This window comes from Lepisosteus oculatus, chromosome 6, assembly GCF_040954835.1.
Source record: "Lepisosteus oculatus isolate fLepOcu1 chromosome 6, fLepOcu1.hap2, whole genome shotgun sequence".
NCBI lineage: Eukaryota > Metazoa > Chordata > Actinopteri > Semionotiformes > Lepisosteidae > Lepisosteus > Lepisosteus oculatus.
The window spans coordinates 50,569,120-50,591,149 of NC_090701.1; the positions used below are offsets into that span (position 1 = coordinate 50,569,120).

At 37.2% G+C, this 22,030-nt stretch overlaps 1 protein-coding gene across 4 annotated transcripts in view; it reads left to right on the forward strand.

Moving 5' to 3' along the window:
- The window catches only part of LOC102693504 (sodium/potassium transporting ATPase interacting 3), a 165,644-nt gene that overhangs the window by 129,471 nt on the left and 14,143 nt on the right, over positions 1-22,030 (forward strand). For 2 of the 4 annotated variants that reach the window (XM_015353749.2, XM_015353750.2), the window contains exon 5: positions 12,307-12,367. The exons of 1 other annotated variant lie outside the window; for it this stretch is intronic. In XM_015353749.2, coding sequence (XP_015209235.1) covers positions 12,307-12,367 — 61 coding nt within the window. Of the gene's footprint in view, positions 1-12,306; positions 12,411-22,030 lie in introns of all 4 variants that reach the window. One more of the 4 variants, XM_015353751.2, reaches the window with a different exon arrangement.

Sequence of the window (22,030 nt, forward strand, 5' to 3'; positions counted from 1 at the left end):
TTTCAGTATAGTCATCCGCAAAATTTTAAACACAAAGCAGAAATAGAAGCAATCCTCTGACACACCCTCAATTTGAGCATCTTCCCAAATATTTTTTGTGAGTATAATATAGCTTTGTGTGTCTTTTAAAAAGGATCACTTTATCCTGTAAAACCTTGGCATCATAATAGTACAGGATGAGACCTACAGTTTAGTGAATAGTAGTCTAGTAGTAGTTCAGGAGATAAAGCTCTGGGGTGTATTTCAATGTTCTTTATATTTTTTTTATGTATTTAACTATCTTATTATTCTTTATATTATAAAGGCCTTTAACTCATGTCACATACCCAGATATGAACTTAATGAGTTCAGTATCAGTAGTGACAGGCAACAGCAGTTCAGAACACCCCCCCCCCCCCCCCCCCAAATCAGGAATGAAGCACTGTACTTAATCACATTAACTTTTGTCTTCCAATAAAGCTTTTTTTTCCCCAATTCTAAGAATCAAAACTACTAATGAACTAAAGGCTTTTTCAGGTGACAGGGAAGTTTACCAGAGAGAAGCATAGAATCTGGAGCTTAAATGTGATTGCAGACATTTGGAGACAGTTAACAATTACAGCCAAGAGATTTGGTAGACCCATGTAAAAAACGTTTGATGGAAGACCCTTAAAATAAGTAATGCAGAAGCTGACTACCTATCAAAGGAGCTCACATTTACAATTACAGAGCTAACATGCTTACAATGTCAGAATTGCATTTACAATTACCTGAAATTGCGTCACCCCGTACAGATTTGTTGAGCATACCTGTATGCGGTATATTGTTCGTAAATGAGTGTTTCCTTGAGGTGACTGTTAGAAGGCATTTTAGTGGACAAAATGCTAACAATTTTTTTCCCGTGCAAAGGAACAAGTAAATGTTTATTCCATGCTGAAAGGAAAAGAGACCCAACATTTCGGCTGTGGAGCCTTTCTCAGGTGTGATACCTGAAGAAGGCTCTACAGCCGAAACAAGTTCCTTTGCAGCCTACACATGCTGACACAGCTAACTACTGTACTTAAAATTTTTACTAGTTGTTTTATATCTAGTTGTGTAAGAAGACTAAAGACCTTTAATGCAAGGTTCAATGTAATGCTATTCATGCAAATGTAATAAATGTTTTAATTGTAATGAATATGAATAACATAATAATACATTATAAATGTCAAGGGCCTCTTGGTGGCAGATACAATGCTTCCAGATAGATGTAACCATGGTTTCCGGAAGATGCATCTCTTAATAGGTTTTTCTAATTCCGTGCTAATACTTTGAACATTGCAGCTAACGTGAAAACTTGACCCGTATTTTGTTTTTACTTTTTAATAATTTATATTTGCAGCCTGCAGGTTGTTTTAGTATTCTTTGGTTTCCTTTGATGAGCGAATAGTCTTTTCATGTCTTCGAGCAGAATGTAGAACTGTGATGATTGATATTTTGGTAGGGGGTGTTATACAGCTTTGTTATGGATGAAGTCTTCTGCTGCTAGAAGTGAGGATCTTCATGCTGCTGAAATTGTTTGATGTGTTTGGATATTCTGGGGGAATCACTCAAGGGCTACAGTGCCTTGCAAACGTATTCACCCCTCTTAGACTTTTTCACATTTTATTGTGTTACAGTCTGGGACTTAGGCTGTGAAAAAGAAAGAAGAAAGAAGCATGGAACCATGATGTATTTAACTGATTATTTTTGCCACTCATCAACACAAAGTACTCTATAATGTCAAAGTGGGGAACAAAAATCCAGACATTTTGCTAAATTAATTAAAAATAAAAAACAGAAAATAATCGAATGCATAAGTGTTCACCTCCTTGCTTTGACAGACCTAAATAAAACTCTGAAGTAACCACCTCTCTTCTCCAAGTCACAAAATTACCTGTGCGCAGCTGAGGTATTTCACATGATTTCAGAATAAGTATACACAGCGAAGTCCATCGTTAAAAAGATGAGAAAAAACATCTGTCAATCTACCCAGAACTGTCCATCCTCAGAAACTGAGTGTCCGGGCAAGCAGAGTTGTAGTAAGGGAGGCCACCAAGAGACCTACGGCAACTCTAAAGGAGTTACAGTCCTCCATGACAGAGATGGGAGAAGCTGGGCATGCGACAACAATAGCATGCACACTCCATGAATCTGGCTTATACAGAAGGGTAGCAAGAAGAAAGCCTTTGTTGGAAAAAACTAATATCACATCTCGGCTGGAGTTTGCCCAAAGGCATGTGAGAGACTCAACAATTTGGAGGAAGATTCCATGGTCTGATGAGACCACATATGAACTTTGTTTGGTGTAAACCTTGCGCAGCACATCACATTGAGAGCATCATCCCTTTTCTTTTCAAGAAACACTTTGGGATTTTTAATCAAGAGGAGAGTCAGGACCTCAGTTTTATGTCTCATCTGAGGAAGAGTGCCTTTTTACAGTATAGTGTCCTGTCACTGTACTGGGGCAGTAGGACTGACACAGACCATGGGGTAAGTGCCCCCTACTGGTCCCACTAGCACCTCTTCCAGCAGCAACCTTAGCTTTCCCTGGAGGTCTTCCATCGAGGTACTGACCAGGCTCACACCTGCTGAGCTTCACTGGGCTGCCTATTATGAGTTGCAGGGTGATATTGATCCAGTCAGTGCATCTGTATGATTGTGTAATATAATTCTTCTTGTAAAATTAAATTGTCGTCTTTAAAATTATTGTTAGCAAAAAGCATTTTATGTTTCTTAAATCTATAATTATTTTCTGATGAATAATGACTTGCAGGGATGGTGTCATCTTTATTTGAAATAAATCCTAAAATCCAGAGAACAAAATTCTAGATTTCCTTCAGGCTGCAGATGGGGAAAAATAAGCAATGAATTGTTGATCTTAATATTCTTTATATTTATTAGTGAGCATTCATTATTGGTAAAGGATGTCTTTGAGACTATCGGTGGAGTCCCAGTTGTAATATTTCAGTAGACAAGCCAATAGGCGCCTTACTGGTAAGTCATTGTTTTGTGATCCTCATTCAAATGTGGATGGAGATTGCAAAATGAATGTATCCAGATTTAGAACTGAGATGAAAACTCTTACCTGATTCCACTGCTACACTTGAAAGCTCTGGCTATTATTTCAGTTAAAAAGAACAAGAAACCCATAATTAGTATGAATGATTTGCATATCTTTTTTGGTTATTATTTTGATGACTTATTTATATTTGTAATATAAAGGAGACAAGTAGTTATGTTTTAATTGCTTCCATTCTATTTAAAATCCTGTGCTCTCTAAAGGGCAGTCACCACATTAACAGAAACAGAACTACATTGTGTGGGGCCAAATGGCACTGTGGAATGTGTCTAGGAAGACAAATGTCGCTAAAATGGTCTTAACACTGGAACATACTAAACCCAAAAAAATAATTTTGATTGAAGTCAGAAATTTGGGAGAGGGGCAGCCCTTTTTGACTGTGTTCATAAAAATAAATGTAAATAGTAAATGTTTTATTCAGTAACTGCCGACCTTAGGGAAAAACAGAAATCAAAGAATTGCTTAGAATAAAGAAAGGAGCCTGCAGAACTTTTCTCTCTTTGAGGTAAGACTTTGTTCTTACTCAAGTGACTGAGGTGCAAAAATGATTCCCAAGACAGTTGAGACTAGACTCAGTAATTGACTTATCTCCACATTTGCCCAAATATAAGCAACACTTTTCCCCCAGAATTTCAGGCCTATACAGTTATATTTGAATATAAGTAAAAAAAAAATTAAGTTGGTCTGGTTGTTGATATACAGTATTTACCACCAGAGTACTGAAGAGTGTTGAACTGTACACCATTTTGCTTGGTTTCGGCGCATTGTTGCGATCGATTGATGAAAAAAACTTGCATATTCACTTTTGGTTACCCAGAATGAACAAGAGATCGCAGTCCAGTTTTTTGCGCTCGGGAAGGAGGTGCCCCTGTGTGCTGAGCAGCGTGGGAATCGTCAGGTTGGATGGCAGTCTGCAGAGGATGAGCGGTGCGCAAGGAGATGTTGAGGAATGAAGGAAGCGCTCTTGATTGAAAAGGGAAGCAGAAGAGTTTTAGAGGAAGCAAGCACGGTGTTTATCCGGACATTGTTTGCATTTGAGCTTTTTAAAACGCCTCTCTATTTTCCTTTATTTTTTTAAACCAAGAGAACTTTTCTTTCATTTCAGTCGTTTCTATTCTGAAAGGTACCTTGTGCTTTGGGAAGTTTTTTTTTTCCAGTTTCCACAGTTCAAATTTCTGGGTGCAGCCTACACCTGGTAGCAGTTCAAGCTTGCGCGGCCCTGACGCCTCTGACGGAGTGTTATTTTTGTTTACTGTGGCCTGCAGAATCCTCACCATATCTTGGCTGACGACACTATTTACTTATTTTCAGAAGTTCTTATTGTCACAGTTGTTTCACAAATAAAATAACCCATTTGACTGCTGTGGAATGTTTCTGATGATAGGAGGAACAGAAATCAGCAGCGGTAGACAGTGATTGTGCCCCAGCTGACTGAAAATAATGATGTCCTCTCTGTGCCTGGGCTGTTTGGGACTTAATGGCAAAATTGTGAACTGCGGATTTGGATTAGACTGAAGCGCAATGTATAAATTACCTGTAACGGCAACGTGGCACTACTGATAATCCCTCAGATGCCAACATGAGGTTCTCCGTGTTCCATTTTCAGACTCTCCTGACAACATGTAATGTGAAGCCGTATCGGTCGGTTATATTAAATCGCCACAGCGTGGAGGCCTGAAGTGACCCCTGTGGTTCGGATTTTGGCGTGGGCCGCTCTTGTCTGGCTCCCCGCCCGCGCATGCGCTCTCCCCGGAGCTCGGCAGCCTGTCAGCTTGCATCCCTTTCCTGCCCAGGATTTCAAAATCACAGCATTTTGTTACCTGTGTCAGAATTGAATTTCCTATTGAAAATCTGCTTGTTTTGATTGGTGTCCATGTTATTTATGTTCATACTACGTTTCAGTAGCTAATCCTTTGTGACAGTGTAGTGATGAAAGCTTGGGTGGAAAATACAGTAATGACCTACTCCCCCATCCCACATTTCAAAGAACTAAATCAAAACTATAAAACATAAAACTATCCTTGTGCATGGATATCAGATTTATGACATCACAAAGAATGGGTCAGGCATTTTTAGTGGGTAAATTTAATTGCAAACGCTGAAAAGATTACTCTTGTCAGAGTACTCTTTCAAAAATCAAGGTTGATTTTGTATGATTTTGTACATTTACTGGGTTGTGTGAACTATCCTTTGTTATCTCTAACTATCCCCTCAAAATATACAAAGTTCTCAACTTAGTGTTGTTACAAAATAGCACTATATTGTTACATATCAAACACTAAGAAAATGATATTATATAACAATCTGTGGCTATTCATTTAAATCCAGGTGCTGTAGTCCAAAATTGGATTTGTAAACCTGACATCATTGCTATTTTCATTTGGCTGCCAGAAATAGCACAAGAAGTCAGCTAGCTACCCTGAATCCCGTCATATGAGCCAGAACAGTGAAGGGGGGAGGGGAACGGAGCAGGAGATAGCGTGTAAGATTACATTTAAGCCCATATGTAATTGACAAAGTAGGCTAAATTGTCCTTCTCCAATATGAAAAACTAGTTTGTTTACTGTATTAGTTTACAATAGTGCAAAGGTCTGCCAGCAAGTGCCTGTCTAACACGGTTTATAGATAACTAAATGTATTCTAAATGGTTTATGGAAAACTAAATGTATTCTTTCATTTCCCACAGTGATGTTTTCTTTTTAAAAATCAAAACTTTGTTTTACAAGACATGCATCAAAGAACAAATTATATAACTTGATTTTTTATTTTAATTTCAAAACAGTAACATTAAATATCATTTCAGCTTTATAGAAATGCAGTGCATCTAGCTACGCGGTCCTGCCAGCTGTCTTTATATGATAATTACATGTTCTTTAATCCCTTCCTTACTACCGGAGGTTCACATGGAGTTGAATCAGAAGGACATGCAAACTTGAGAAGTTTAAAGTAGAAAACCATTTGGATTTTATATAAATTATATTCTGCTGAAATGCAAAAAACCAAACAAACAGTAAATTCTAACACATGGTTGTTTTAAAAGTTTAACATTTTAACAAATTAACAGGTTATTACTGTTAGGGCAAAATATGGTTTACCCCATATCTTTGAATGTTTTAATACAAAGCCCTGAGGGATACTGTTTTATTACAACATTATGCAAAACAAGGTCAAGGCAGACTCTGACATTTAAGAAGCCATTGGTAGAGCTGATATAAACTGCACAGAGTATTTTGACAGAAGAGTATCTGTAGTCATTTCCAAGACTAGAAATCATCGACGGATGCAAACCTGATGAAAATACCATAAAATGTCAGCTGTGACAATTTATTTGGTTACAGTTTATTAGCAGACACAACCAAGCGAAAGTTGTTTGTGAGCTGTGGTCATTGAAACAAATACCGTGGTACTGAATTTTACACAATGTTTTAATATCATTTGTGGCGAAAAGTGTCTCACTTAGTATTGTTAATATAGGTAAAACAATTGAAAACCAGTGGAGATGCAGAATTTGAGAGATTTGTTTAGATATAGTGTTGGTATTCTGCCAAGATGCATATTATGACTTGTCTGAAGAGGTATGGAATCATTTCATGCACAATGTGTTTCCACAAATACAGTACACTCTGAAGATCCTGCATTTTTTGTTTTGGCCCTACGAATTACACGACAGTGTTCAGCCTCCACTTTCTCTGCTGCTGTTTGTTTGGGTTACAGACAGCATCTTCACAAGTTTTTCCTACAACATCTGTGCTCACTGCCACTTGTGAAATATCCCCTCTGAGGCAGCTGTGTTAATGGTTGTGTTAAAGTTTCAACACAGGAAGGAAATGGTGTCGGCACCTGCCCATTCAGCTCCTGTTTGGAGGGAAAAAATGTGACAGACTTTTAAATCCTTACAAACTGTTAATGAAACTGGTTCTTCACAACACTTTCTTGTTTTTTTTTTCTGTGAATTTACACTATTATAATTAGGCCACCAGCTTGCTGGGCAATCCATCATATGCAATATTTGACTTACTGATATTTGAGTTTCCAAAGGAACGGTATTGTGTACAGTATATAGTATCACTTTGGGGGACAAAAAAATGATACTGGCACTTAATACAAATACCTAATAGTGCAATAATAGAATTTTTTCAGGATTAGTTTTAACATAGGGTGGTACGATGGCACAGTGGTGAGAACTGTTACCTGACTTGTTAAAAGGTTCATTTTTTTCACTTTTACGAATGGCTTTAAACTTGCAGCCCACATTTGTTTTACAATAATGTACTTAACAAAGTGCCAACTTTATTTATGCTCTCTACATGGTCACAAACTAAAAGCCAGAATTAGCCATATTAAAATATTTCTTTAATATACTTTTTTATATTCAACTGTATTCAACCTTAAACAAAAAACCTGAAAAGGCATTAGAAAAGTTTGTATTCATCTACTGATCTAATGCACAGTTCTTCGCCAACACATGCACATGCCGAACCACGTTTAAATATATTTAGAAGCATGTTCAGCAATAACTGAAAATAACTTCAGAAATAATGTACAGTATTTTTGCACTTGCTTTCATTGAAGCATATACTAAAAGGACATCTGTTTCCCTGAAGAATCTACTAAAGAAATAAGTCTTGTAAGTGCATATGTTATAAATTTAAGCATTCTTTACTTTGGTGTTGTAGTTATATCATTCATGTATAGACAGAAAAGATCAGGGGTTGAGTTAGGAATAAAAGGATGTGCATAGGATCTGATCTTCCAAACACAAGGGAATCTGAGCCTGGATTAAAATGTGTTTCTGTTTCAGAACGTTGAAATGGTATTTGAACAAATCACTAGGTTGATTTCATCATGTTCGTATTAAAATTCTAATTGTATTCATAAAAGCATTATTGATGTACAGTAGCACATATTGCAGTTAACGCTTTGGAGCTAGAACCATGATAATGCTTATTAATTGAGTTATAAGGCTAAAATTCCTTTTGAAGGGGATGAAAGTACCATTATGTTGCATAATTCTTTAAAGCTTGCAGTGACTGTATGTTCCACCGTTTGCTATACCAGTAGCACAGAGAATCCCAGAAGATCTTCATGCCTAAGTGTGTACACATCCTCCAGGGCAGGGGGAATTGGACTTGACAGCAAGACTTCTTACATGCATTTCAGGTTTTATCACCCATTCAGTCATGCTTGGCCCATTAAACGTTGTAGTAGTTCTGTTCTAAAGTGTGTTGGTATGGTGGCCTGCAGTTTTTGTCTTCTTGTTTTAACTCTTTCCTGTTCTTTAGTATTGAGCACTAGAAATTGTGGAGAATTGATATCGGCGTAGGTGTGCAATGCTGTAACTGTAAGATACTACTGTATATATAAGAATGAAATGGAGTTTGTTATATAAACTGAAGGATATTGGCTTCAACAACACAGCTAGGTGCATAAGCTCCTTCCAGATTCCCATAAACTTTTGTGTAATGAAGTGCCTCCTATTTCTCAAAATTGAATGTACTGTACTCCTACTTAGTCACTTCTGCCCTGTGAATTCTTTAGTTCTTGACAGTCGGGAGTCTGCTGCAGGCTATGATTTGAACTAAAGAGCCTGAGCACAATAGAAACTATGAAATCTATTTATTGTGTTCGTGGATGCAATGCTTTTTATCTTTTTTTTTCTTCCCCGTGAGTGCGTAATGATTTAATTTTTTAGCGTTTTTATTCTGAGACCCTTTGAGATGCTTCAATTAGGACACTGGTAATGTTTTTATTGGTGCACCGCAACCTGCACCTTTCGTGCGTTGAGACTGGAAATCAAATTAAACTTGGCCTTGAAGTAAGCAGTCAGGTTTTGTTTTTATTCTCGAGACTGTTCGTTTAAAAAAAGACACTTTTGTGGGGGTTTTTTTGTGTGGAATTGTTACAGATAGTATTGTATATTGTAAAATTAAATTTTCAGATATGTAGCACAGAAAACGATTTTGTGATTAGTGTTCAGCTTTAAGATCTACATTTTGTACTTCTGTAGGGAACCTTGAGTCTTGATCCAGAGAAAGATATAAAGATATAAAGGTCATAGAAAGATGTTTTTCCATGAGTCTAGTTTCTAACCTCCAGTATAGGATCATGAGCGAGCCAGAGCCTATACCAGCAAGCAACGGGCACAAGACACAAGGGTGCAACCTGGACAGGACACCAGTCCATCGCAGGGCCCACTGAGACACAGCCATGCACCCACTTGTATCAGGGCCACTTTTCCTGTGAAGCCGGAGCACCCAGAGAAAACCCACATGAACACGGGCAGGAGATACAAATTCCATGGAGATTACATCCCATGAATAGAACCCAGGGCCCCAGTGCAGTATGGCAGCAATGCTTAACTATGTCACTAAACACATGTTTCAGATAGAAGTCCTTCTTCAACTGTTTAGAAATACTGCAGCCACAGTACAGTAAACCTGGACAGGACAGTTTGAAATGTCCCTGGTACGTTAGCGCTGCAGTGGTGAATTGGTTACAAGAAACTGCTGAGGTGCCTGGAGGTTCAGAACCAGAAAACCGCAGGTCCTCAAGCAATCAAATGCCTGTGCCAGCAGAACTGTGCAGCACAATTAACAATCTTATTATTGCACTGGGATTTCAGCACTCAGAGGTGTGATAGCATTTGAAACGTTTAACGGTGTCGCAACTGTTTATATCATACTTTTGTTTTGTTACATTTTCTTTTTGATTATCCTTAGCCTTAGTAAAAATTGATACTAGCTATCTGTGCATTTATACCTAAATTTCAGACAAAAAAAAAAGTATGATGCCAGGATAGTTTCTGTCCACTTATTGATTTAACTTGTATTCACAGCAGGCTTAGATATTCAGTTAGCTTGTCAGCATTCTAAGAGCTAACAGATAGTATTAACCCAAGAGGCAATTCTACAACAGGCTCAAGGTTTTAAACATAACAACAGCAACTGTAGTCAAAGGCTTCAAGAAACTAGTCCACTTGTCTAATGACCTAAACCTTTCATGTGCAAGCTTGTTCAATGAAGATGCAAGTTAGTCAGTTTTCTCTGGAACCTTTTCTTAATGGTTATGCAAAACAGGTAATGTGAAAAAGACAATAGAGCTTGCTTCAGTCATTGAGTGTTTGGTATGCATCATTCTGACTTCAGCACATTCGTAATTATCTTGACAGCTAGACAAATTTATAGGGCAATTAAATTATAAATTAAAAAAAGTAATTACATTCATCAAGACTGGAAGCTAATTTGTATTAATATTTTATTAGTTGTGCAGTATGTGAAAAGAAAAAACAGGATGTTATAAAAAGAAAAAAAGATTTTCGTAACAAAAACGTATTGAATTGAGGAAAACCATGCAGTAACGTTGTGTGCTTGGAGACAATGTCTGATGCTGGAAGGATTTCATTATGATTTAATAAATATTCTCAGCAGCATGACAAGAAAACTTGCGATGGCTTTAGAAATGCCCTCTGTTAAACAGGGAGTAATTTGTGAATCTGAAGCTTAATGGATATGCTGTAGCTGGCAGTCTGGAATGATGTGGCTTTGTCTTGAAACAAAGAAGCAGCATCCTTGAGAAGATACCAGACAATTTTAGCATTGTCCAGCTAATCAGCGTCTCTTTGATTTCAAAGGAAACAAAATCCAAAGAAACCAAAGAATGAAGCAGGTTCTCCTTTCTGTAATTTTAACTAACAATAAAAAAGGTCCACAAATGTAGTAGTCTTTAATGAAAAAAAATCTCAGTTTTTCTTGATTCCTTATTGTTTTTTTTTTTAAAAGGCCTTTTTCTTAGTGTTTAAGTTTTGGAAATTAAGAATGTACAGTAAGTGCACGGCCACATACGTAACAACCAGGAAACAATGAATCTTGCTACGCAGACATATGGATTAGGGCCTCCGCTTTGCAGTCGTAAAAATGCAGTATGGATGGTTACTTTAACCAGCTCAAATGCGCACCATGGTCATACCCAACACCCCCATCTTCTCTTGAATCAGACACTTACAGGAAGCGCATAATAATCCAGGGTGTGAGAGTGCTGGTGACAGATGTCTGTATGACACAAACCAATTACATTGACAGACTAAGAGAAAGCAGCACATCACAGGAAGACCGAGGTACACTTCATCATAACGTAGAAGGCCAAATGACAGTTATTGAAAGTCTGGGACTTAATCAGTCTCACAGCAAGGTCAGGGCTTCTGAATCCCATTATTCTGCTGCAAATGCTGAAAGAGTGGCTCGCAGTCAAAGTTCAGTGATCCAGTCGGGGCTTTTTTTCCCTTCTTCCTCGCCTACTCTGTCTCACTGTGTGCTCCATTTTGGGCAATCATGTTAACGGTGAACCCTGGAGGCCAGAATGAATCCATTTTGATGAAATTTTATTACTTTATACGGTGAAAGGGAATTACCACGATGGTCCGAACTGAAGTGCTTTGAAAGCATCTAAAAGACAAAAACACTGTCTTTGTAGTTTTCCTTTAGGAATATGTCTTCTGACTGAATTACTAGAAGTTTCCATGGTTGTCTTTAAAAGGAAAATGTTCATGACAGATATTACATGCTTCCAGACACTGAATAGTATGGCCATCTGTTGCATTTGTTTTCCATAATTAATAGTCTATAGCAGAATGGATTGTGTTGGAAATGTGCCAACATCTTAAAGTATGATTTAGCTTACTGTACCCCTAGTTTTTAATACATTTCCAAAATAATACTTATTTTGTTGTTCTTTAGTAACCATTTTGTATATTCAATGTGAACTACTTTTGAAATGCATTTTTGTAGGTTTTAACATTCCATGTAATGTCTATAGACAGGGAGTGTTTCTTTTTTTACATTAGCACGGTAGCATTTAGTCAGCTTTGTTTTTTCTTAGGCATTGTTGATTATAATTGAATCAGTCTAACATGAATAGTATCAGCATTTTAGCAGGAAGTTTGATTTCATTGTCTTCAACAGATTGACATGGAACCTTGAGCTATAGTCAGTGGTACGTTAGAAGAAAAGTGTAACCAAAATCTTAATGTTTTTGTCCACAAAAGAAGCTGGAAAAGTTAAGCAAATATATATTTAGACCTAATATAGAAAACGGTGATTTCATGCATTTTTGGCTTGCTGGACGTAATGAAATGACTAGTCACCAAAAAGACTGTTCTTCACAAGTCTTATTTATTTTTCCTGTCAACCTCTCAGCAGCTGATGGTTATTGTGTCTGTCTTGTCTCCACAGCTGATTAGCTTTGTGTGCGCCTGCTATGTGATAAGCGTGCTCACAGAGGAAGAGGACAACTGTAAGTACTGACGCCCTCCATTCCGTCTCTGGAGCTCTCCAGGGTGAGACACAATCTTAAACTAACCGATAATCATCCCATCCCATTACAACAGATGTCCTGCATGAACACCCTCATGAGTCACTCTCTAAGCCAACATTCCTTCTCTGAGAACCATAAGAAATATGAGAGGTTACAAAAAAGAGCAGACCATTCTGTCCATATGTGTTTTGAGAAGTGTGTTAAAAAAAATAATTGATTATTATACAGACTGTCCTTTCTGTAATCTTGGGGTAGTCCGGATTTTGTAATATTGTTTTTTTTTTTATGTTTTCTGTGACAAAAGATCAAAGTGCTCCTGACGTCTTATCCACGTTACAAGTGTGCTTCGCTTCTGTGCACCTGACGTCATTATTAGGAACTTCTGAGACAGTTTTTCAGTTGCCTTGCAGCTAAACTTTTGAACACTGGCTGGGTTTTGTCGAGAATGTTAGGCCTTGTGGAGCAGTACCGTATCACAGAATCACAGTGAAAACTCCCTTGGTACAGTAGCTTAAATAAAGACAGAAACGAGAAGCTCTAATTCTGTGTGCTTCGGAGCATCATGCAGAAGTGGTGATCTCATCTGCAGTGACACAACACCCAGGAATATCTTAGCTTGTGGTCTGAAATTCAGCAGACAAAAAGACACCACCGTGCTTTGAAGTGTTCTAAAGCAATAATAGCCATGTCATGGTAACAGACATAGACCCACAGTCTTAACGGAATTCCCTTAACAGAATTTCATTTTAATGCTTACTGTAATATATTGGACAAAGAAGATATGAGCCTGTTATTTTCTCCTTCAGGAGTTCATATCAGGACATTGGCTCTTCTCTAAATGAGTTACCCTGAAAGCATTCCATGGAGTTAAATAAAAGAAGATGAACACTTCTTCTAAAATGTGTAACACTGTCAGCCAAATTTTGAATTGCAATCTAAAGGCTCCTCCTTTCTTTCTTTGTCTGTTTGGAACACTGACAGCTTTATCTTAGTATTTGTCATTTACTGCTGGCTGTTTCTTTCATTTCTTATGATTTTTGGAGTGACAAATTGGAGAGAGACTTCAGCCTTTGTCATGATAATTCAGTGTGCTCACACGAGCAGCATTTGTATTGCATTTGAGATGATGCTGACATAGGAAAATGACTCCTGAAGACGGAAGAGTTTGTTCACTGTTGTGCTCAGTTTATTTTTATACTGATCTCCATCAAACAACAACTTACTGTACAAAGGTTACTCTGCAGTGAAAAGGAAGGTGATTTAATTTAAAGAATACAGTACAAACATCAATTTATTTTCCTTCTCTTCAAATGTCATTCCGGCATCTGTGGTGCATTTGCTTTCACCAAGACTGATGCTGTTTTATACATTTCAATAAGGAACACCCCCATGGTTGAATGAATCAATCAATTTAGGAGTCATAAATATGTAAATGAGTTTGATTCTTAAAAATATGGAGCTCTGTTGGCATATTTTGTCTGGCCTGGTGACAAAACTGATGAATGTGCATGATGGTAGGAAACTGACTGCAAGAGTAAATACCAAATACATTTATAAAATAATAATAATAATAAAATAAATAAATCAAAACCAGACAGATTGAACTGCATTTTTGAATGAAAACTTTGAGAAGTGTTTTATAAATGGTCAAAACTTGAAGAAGCTGAGAGAAAAAAAAAACTTTGCATAATTACCAAACTGAATTACATATTAAAAGAGGAGCTTGTTGATGTAACACATGAAAATGCAATATACAGTACATGAGATGTACGGGGTTATTCTTAAAAATAGACTGTGTCTGTATTGCCCAGTAAGACACAGTGAAAGCTTCTCTACATCATTCTTAAAATCAACGTAAGGATTATGGAAAGACCAAATAGTATTGGCATGTTAAAAGTGACAGCATGTTCCATCATTTTTTTTACCATCAAGTGCCAAACAACCAGTGTCCAAGTCTATCAGTGTAGCTGGCTGCAAAGTAGTTGTAAAGTGGTAAGAGCTTGGGGATTTAAAATTAATATGGCAAAATTACAAGGAAACCTGAAATTCTTCACTCAATTATATACGATTTAAAGACAGTATCTTACAGAAGAGACAGATAACTTAAAGTGCTTGTAAACGAAAACAGTACTGAGATAGTCACAACTATCCATTTTCACATGATTTGAAAAAAGGTAGTGAAACAATTATCATTATGCTTACTGTCAGGACAAGAAAAGCATCTCAACTTTTGAGATGAAAATTAAAAGTATATTGCAGAACATTACAGTTATGCCCTTAATAGTTTAATGTTACTTACGTAAGGTGCTTTTAAAAATTGTCATAAAAAATGGAATTCGTATATTTTTGAACATGAGCCATAGACACAAACTACATTTGTGTTTTGTGGGAAAAAAAAGTCAGATATTCACCTCTTGTATAAGAAGCTACACTATTTATGGCCTTATCAGCCACGTCTTGTGAGAAGCCAAGGTATTCACAGTCAAAACATGGCTGGGTGGCATGTTCCAGACTCATACAGCCTTTTACACCAAAAAATTAAAAATGAAGAAAGTTCAATTTCTTTTCAGTTTTGTGAAAAGAAAAAATGAACTGATAAGAGATGCAAAGACATACTGTAGCTCATATGTGCCAGGAAGTCTTTCTTTCAGCACCTGAGCCACGTTTGGAAGAAATCATGCCTTGAGCTAAACCTCTGTAACTGAAATAGAAACTACCGTATAAACAGGCAGCAACATGGGTAATCGAGTATACATATGGACAGTGTGGATTTGTAAGACACTTTCACTCCAGATATGTTAGTCAAGTGCACAAAGATGCACTTTTTGTTATCATTAACATAAAAATCTTCTGTGAACCTTGATAATACGTTAACCAAAGAACCCAGGAAAGATTTGGTTTCTCTGTTCAGCAGTGGGAAAAAAATCTAATTTTATTATGTTGAGCTAAAGGCTTTGTATGGTGTCATGGTCAGAAACGGGGAAATTATTTTCTAGTTTAAAGGTACCCCTAGGGTGACAGCCGCCTTCACTCAGTCAACAACTAATCTCAGTCAGGTTTGTTGTGTCCTCTTTACCATCAAGAATGAAAATTGCTCACTTTTCACCATAATACTTTGAGGATAGACCATTAAATAGAGGTTGAGGGAGAACATTATCGGGTCAGGTACCATCGCAGTAAAGTTATTTGAAAATGGAATAAAGCAACATTAACTCTTTTCAATCAAAAAGTCATTAATGTTGCTGCCAGCAGTTAAGTAAAAGCCAGTCACTGTGGCATTTTTTATGAATCATTTTTAGTTAACACAAGTGAAAGAAATGGGATATTTTGACAGTACTGCCTTCTGTCTTGATAATGCGCTGCTAGGCCTGTCAACACTGGGGAAAAAGCCCATAATGACATGGTGAAAGTCTCTGATGTTGTGATTAATCTGACTGATGTTCACATACTTAAATATTTTAGAACTAGCTCAACTTGAGGACAAGGTCAAAAGAAAGTGTATTGTCGCCTTAAAATTCAAAACAAAACTAATTTCCCTCAGGGGATAATAAAGCTTGAATTGATTAATCATTAGAATCAGTATCACTGCTTCATTATTGGGACATATTCTCCTTCTTCCTGGAACTGATTAGCTTAATGAAGCACCTTTCCAGAGGTCAAACTGTTCATAAGATACAGCATGTGTGCCCTGATGATTTATATCGCAGAACAGAGTCTTCCTCTTTGTGACTCTTCCTCTCTCTGTCCTATGCTCTGACTCCTCTCTGTTTAACGTGTGTCCTAATTATTCTGACCACAATCAGAATAGTCCTGTTAAATGTTTATGATCTAGGAGGGCCAAGGTAGTGATTTCGCATTATTAGTTTACCCTGAGTTAACAATTAATACCACAATTAAAGTGATTTGGACCTTTGGCCAATTTGCATCAAGAACCGAGAAGTTTAAAGTGTAAAGACTTAAACAGTACCTTTTGTGATGGTTGCTGGCATCTACTTTCAGTTAATTTCAAAGAAATGCTTAGATAAAACAAAACCTGAAGAAATTCAATTAATTTAAAATCATTTCACAAAGCAGTATTTAACTACTTATGGTAGTGTTCCATGGCATCTGTTTGACCGATTGATGATAAATTGGTAATGGGTTTACTAGAAGATCCTCAACTGACTTGATTTTCAACCCGTCAGTATGATTTACGGTAAGGTAGCTGAGCTTTACAGCTAATGTTACTGTAGTAAGCACATACCAGTACAGAATCTTGCTAGACTTCTTGCTTATGGTAGTGAACTCGTCTACAAAAATGTGTATACAGTAGCAGCAGGCTGAAGCTTGTTATAAAGTTAAAAGAGCTTGGAGATGGGGGAGTGGCTACAAAGTATTTAATTGTATTGTTTTCATTGTGTCCATTCAATGTGTTTTATTATTTTGTGACGCAAACACTCTGTCTTTAATAATGTCAAAGATTCATTTTACATGTTTGAAATGTCTTCAAAGTGAGGAAGTAGTGTGAAATTTTGTATTTGAACACTTAAAACAAATTGTCTGTAGCAATATGAAATGCATAAAATCAATCTGTCCGGAACGCATAAAGCTACCCATAGATAGTATGCTTTGTGTTATGTGGTATAATTTTCCTTGAGATTTCAAAACAAAGGTTCATACTATAGAAAACGTTTGATAAATCCCTGCTGTCATATGTTTAATCTAAAACCTACCACCTGAAAATTTGTTTTTGTTTAGTACCATTTCAGTTGCACCCAACTTCAAAACCATAATAATCAAAGCGAGATCAGCTGGTATAATTTAAGGATTATAATAAAGGTCTTTCTTTTAATTAAAATATTTGAATGCAGTGTTATCAACAACAGATGCCGCTCTTTTTTAATCTAAAGAGTTTTCAGGCATTCTTGCTTAAGAGTATTTTTAAAAGCTTTTCACTAGGAATCGCTAGGATGTAAAATATAATTTTTATCCTGTATTTTGTTTACCCAGGTATAAGATCTCTTCCTCCATCAACCGAGCTCACTGTCCCTTCAAGTCACATGAAGGTGTCCCAAGCAGTGTTTGTTCCACTTTATTTAACTGAATGGGTGTTAGCCTCTGTAAAATAATGTTAAGATTCTTTTTCCCAAATCAAGAATACTACAAGAGTGATTGGCTGGATATCAGCTGTAAAATGGACTGACCAAAAGTAAAAAATGTATTTTAATTGCCGATTACAACAGCAAACATAAAATGTAGTAACACTTAAGTAGTTTAATAGTCCAATATAATTAAAATTCCTGAAATATCTGGCACATTTTGTGCAAATTGCATATTCTGAGAGTTTAAGATCCGGGTGGTCTGTTGGAAATATCCTTGAAAACTGCCTGTATGAATATGTTGGCTATATAACATCTCAAACCGTAAAACCAGCTAAAGTTGTAAATTAGGATAGCACTTGGTGGAGGATAGTACATTCTGTTACTAATCAATTTAGCAAATGCCATGTTAGTCATATCCACAGTGGCCCCAGCAGTGCAGAATAAACTCTGCAAGTCTGGTTTTCAGTGAATTGCATAGAGCAGAATAATCAAATTTCATTTCCCTGACTCAATTTCACACCTTGATATAAGTGTAAGACTGCATTAATATTCAGTGAGCAAACTGCTGTGGCTGTAGAGTCTCCCTCACTTAAAATTCACTTCATTGACTTGAGCAACACACAGTCTTCACATATTGAGTCAAGCAGTGATTGGGCCCAACTACCACTCTTAACGGTGACTGCATTTATTAACAACACAAAACTCAAACAGTTCTTCAGTATGCATCTGTCTCCTTATTAGGGCATGTGGAACTGGAAAGCCTAGATGAAAATTAATAGAAAGCAAAATATATCTAACATTATGTACTATTTGTAGCTCATTCATTTTCCAAGTTTTGAGTTTTCTATAAACATTACAACTTGCTGTTCAATGGGAAAAAATACCGTAAATGGATATACAAGTGAAGTATGGGACAACAGATGGAAAAAGCATGATGTGTGTTTTAGAGTTTTTTCTGACATTCATTTAATGTTAAACTAACCACCAAATTGTCCAATTATAACCCAGTGTGTATATTTACAAATGAAAGAGATTTTTAGCAGCCTCTAGTGGCAGGTATGTTGCTATTACAGTCCCTTCCAAGACCTGCCTGCCCCATCAGCATAGGTAGGAGAATACTTTCATATGACGGTTGAGGATTTATGATGTAATTATAAAAAAATACTAAGCGCCAGATATTAAAGGTATGATAAATTTTTAAATCAAGATGCATTCTAGACATAATTAGCATACAGAATCACATTCTGCATCTTTTCTATATTCTGTGTGTTTTAAATTTACCTTTGGCTTGCATCTGTCCTGAGCAAAGCATGAGTGCTCGGGACAGATGTGTGTCTACTCATCCTGCTAGTGAAACTGTGTAGGCAGCAAGATGTCAGTGGAGTAGTCCCTGTTGGTGGGGTCCTTTTAAAGCTTTTAGTTTGATTGCTTATCCGTAGCAGATAGATTTAATAAAGAACTCATTAACATTCTAAAAATAGTTACATGAATTCATGCAACCCTCTGGACAGTTGCATTCCTGCTTGAAAATATTTGTCTTAAACAGCTTGTGGAGGATAATGAGAGCCCATCTGGGAGCACAGCTGTGCCTTTTAGTGCCTCTGTGTCCTCCATTGTCACAGCAGAAGCAGGTGTATTCATCTCCTGAAAACAAACCGCCTGCGAGTGTGCAAGTTTCTAAATCTGTTCAGAGTAACGGGCACTTCTTTAATTGCACACACCAAATCGCTGCTGTAGAAAGACTACAAACAAAAGGGTTTAGTTGCAGTTTAGTTTAGGCCTTCCCTTTATACCATATGTTCTGTTGAAGTCTTGAAATTGGTCTTCTCTGGGCTATTTATTTAATTGGTCTGTTTTGTTTTAAGATGGTATCTATTTCATTATCATTGCCTGTGAAAAACATGATCATAATTCCGATAACAACAGAGTTTGATTTTCCAATATGTACTATACTATTGCTTTGTTACTACTATTTCATCTTCCAATAGATAATCTTCCAAAATTGTAGGAGCAGAATGCATGATATAGGTCATATTTCTGTATTGTTTAAACGTACTACTTTAAAAGATTAACTGTTGTTTATGTTCACTTTGCAATGAGACCAGGAAAATGTTACAAATCCTTATGAGAATCTTCTCATGGTTTATGTGGTTGTTAAATGGCTAAAGGCTGCTTCCAGCAGCCAGGACAGCCTGAGAATCCTATCTGCCACAGTCTCGGGCTGACAGAGGCATCTGCTCAGGCTACTGAGAGAAGCCTTTCAGCCCTTAAAGCTCTATATATCGGCTTGGTTGAGGAAATTGTTTATACTTTTAAGTCCCCTAAAGCTAAGGTCCAGAGAGGGGCATCCCCACCTTATCCTTGGGCTGTAGTAATACAAGATCGTTTTTCCATGGGGACTTATAGCATCTCCATGGCAACACCAATCGCACAGATACTCACTGTGGTCAGGCCCTTGACTTCCCTCATTGGGGAAAAAGCAGGGACATGTCCAACCAATCCATTCTGTGGCCCTTTGTCCCAGTCAGCTCTTTATCTGACACCTTCAGCCCTGATCATATCCCACACTAGTGGCACTACAAGCCTGTCCACCTTGTTGCCCAATTCCAACCAGTGTGACTATGCACTACACTGTTGTGGGACACCACCCCCCTTCACAGGACTTACTGATGTGCACACATTCCAGGGAGGCTAGTTGTATCTCATAAAATGTCTTGTCGCAGATCACCTTCTGATGGCTATAGACTGTGTTTTTGCAGACTATTACATCCGCAAATATGTCAGTGATCTCTGTGCTCTTCTGTTGCATGATTACAACTTTTCAGTGAAGGAACTGAAAGTACAGTATGTCCTAAACCACAGTTCTCCTATGGCTCATAGTTTCCAGGTCAGGGTCTTGTTGATACAGAGCTTCTCCGACTTTGTGGATGCAATTTCTGTGGCCTCAGAGAGTCAAAGTTTTCTTTCCCTGATGGAAATAGTAGCTGTGGCTAGCTAGGCTGTACACCTTTTTGAGGTTCCACAGGCTGGGTGTAACTGGATCTTTGAGTCACTTGGTGGTAATCTCTGTGTGTTAGAATCCTCTCTCTCTTAAACACCAACGTTTCCCCCCAGACCTGCCATGGGACAGCGTTAGTATACTGCCATATTGGTTGGATGAGAGTCTTGCAAGTAATGTTAGGTCACTCCTGAAAAAGAGCAATAGCCACCAACAAATAGGATATTGCTGCCCCCAAGGGCAGAGGACTGTGTCCCTATGGCAGTGTAGTCCACAGGAGATATAGGGCTGATGCCTCCTGCTCTCCCTCACCTGCTGGTGAATCTTGTGTAGGAGCTGCCAAACAACTTGAGAGGTTGGGCAGCAGACTTAATCATCCACTTCAGAATATTTCAAATAAAAAGATCTGTGTTTATGAAATCCTCTCTGTTTGCGTAATCAATAAAGTATGAAGGATTACGGTACTCCTGCAGTACTGATTCTTTTGTTGATTTTGTCCAATTATCTACCATTTTTGTGGTGAGCAAGCACTCATATGCCAGCATAGTTTCTTTACACGATTTAACTGTGTACAGTATAACCTAGTCAGCATATGTACTGTATATTAGACTGTCATGGTAAAGAACACTGCTATGGAAAGCTCTATATTTCATTGGTATGTTTGTGTTTTAATGAGAGTGTCTAAAGGGTGGACAATCCTCATCAAAGGCTGTTCGCAGACAGACTGAAAAGCAGCCGAACGATTCCTCTGTATATCTGTGTCAAGACTGTAGTTAATAAGATTTAGCATCAGATAAGACAGGTGTAGTGTCTTATTCAGATTTCTGAATAAAGGGATACATGTCCAATCTGGCATCGCCTGTGTTTTAGATTTGAATCTGAGACTAATTTAATGTGTGATGACTGTAGAAGAATAGCAAAATAAAAGATCTTAGATGCAATTTTTAATGACACTTTTTACATTTTTATAATTTTATATAAATAATGTAAATAATAGTTTATTCTATATACAATGATTTCAAAATAGTGGGAGAGTGAAATTTAAACTGTGGACTCTTATGATAATTATTTATCATAAAAAAGCATGACTGATAAGTACAACTCATTAGGTGTTTGATTTTTAATAAATTGAATTAATTTCAATCCTTTTTGTTCAATTAAACAAATTGATAGTTTTGAACCTCTTTATTAGGAAGGGTCTAGTGTATGGTGGTCAGGCATTTGTAGGGTAATTAGGCACTCATAAAAGAAGAGTGAACATCAATTTGAACATCTTGTTGCATGGCGAAGTCTAATTTTCACCTCAGTGTTTTGAGTCTGTAGACAAAGTGAGAGCCAAATCGATTTCCATTAAAGAAAAGCAGACAGTTTCAAAGCTGAAAGGAGGAAAATTTTGCAAACTAACCTCTGCAAAGGACTAACGTCTGTAAGTAGAGGTTAATTGGTTTGTGGGAATGTGGAAGAAGATAACCCATCTTTGTTGGTTAAATTGACCCTTGAAGAAAAGGCTGGATGAGGTCTTTAGATCAATTAGTTACTGAAAGTAAAAACAAATGAACTAGA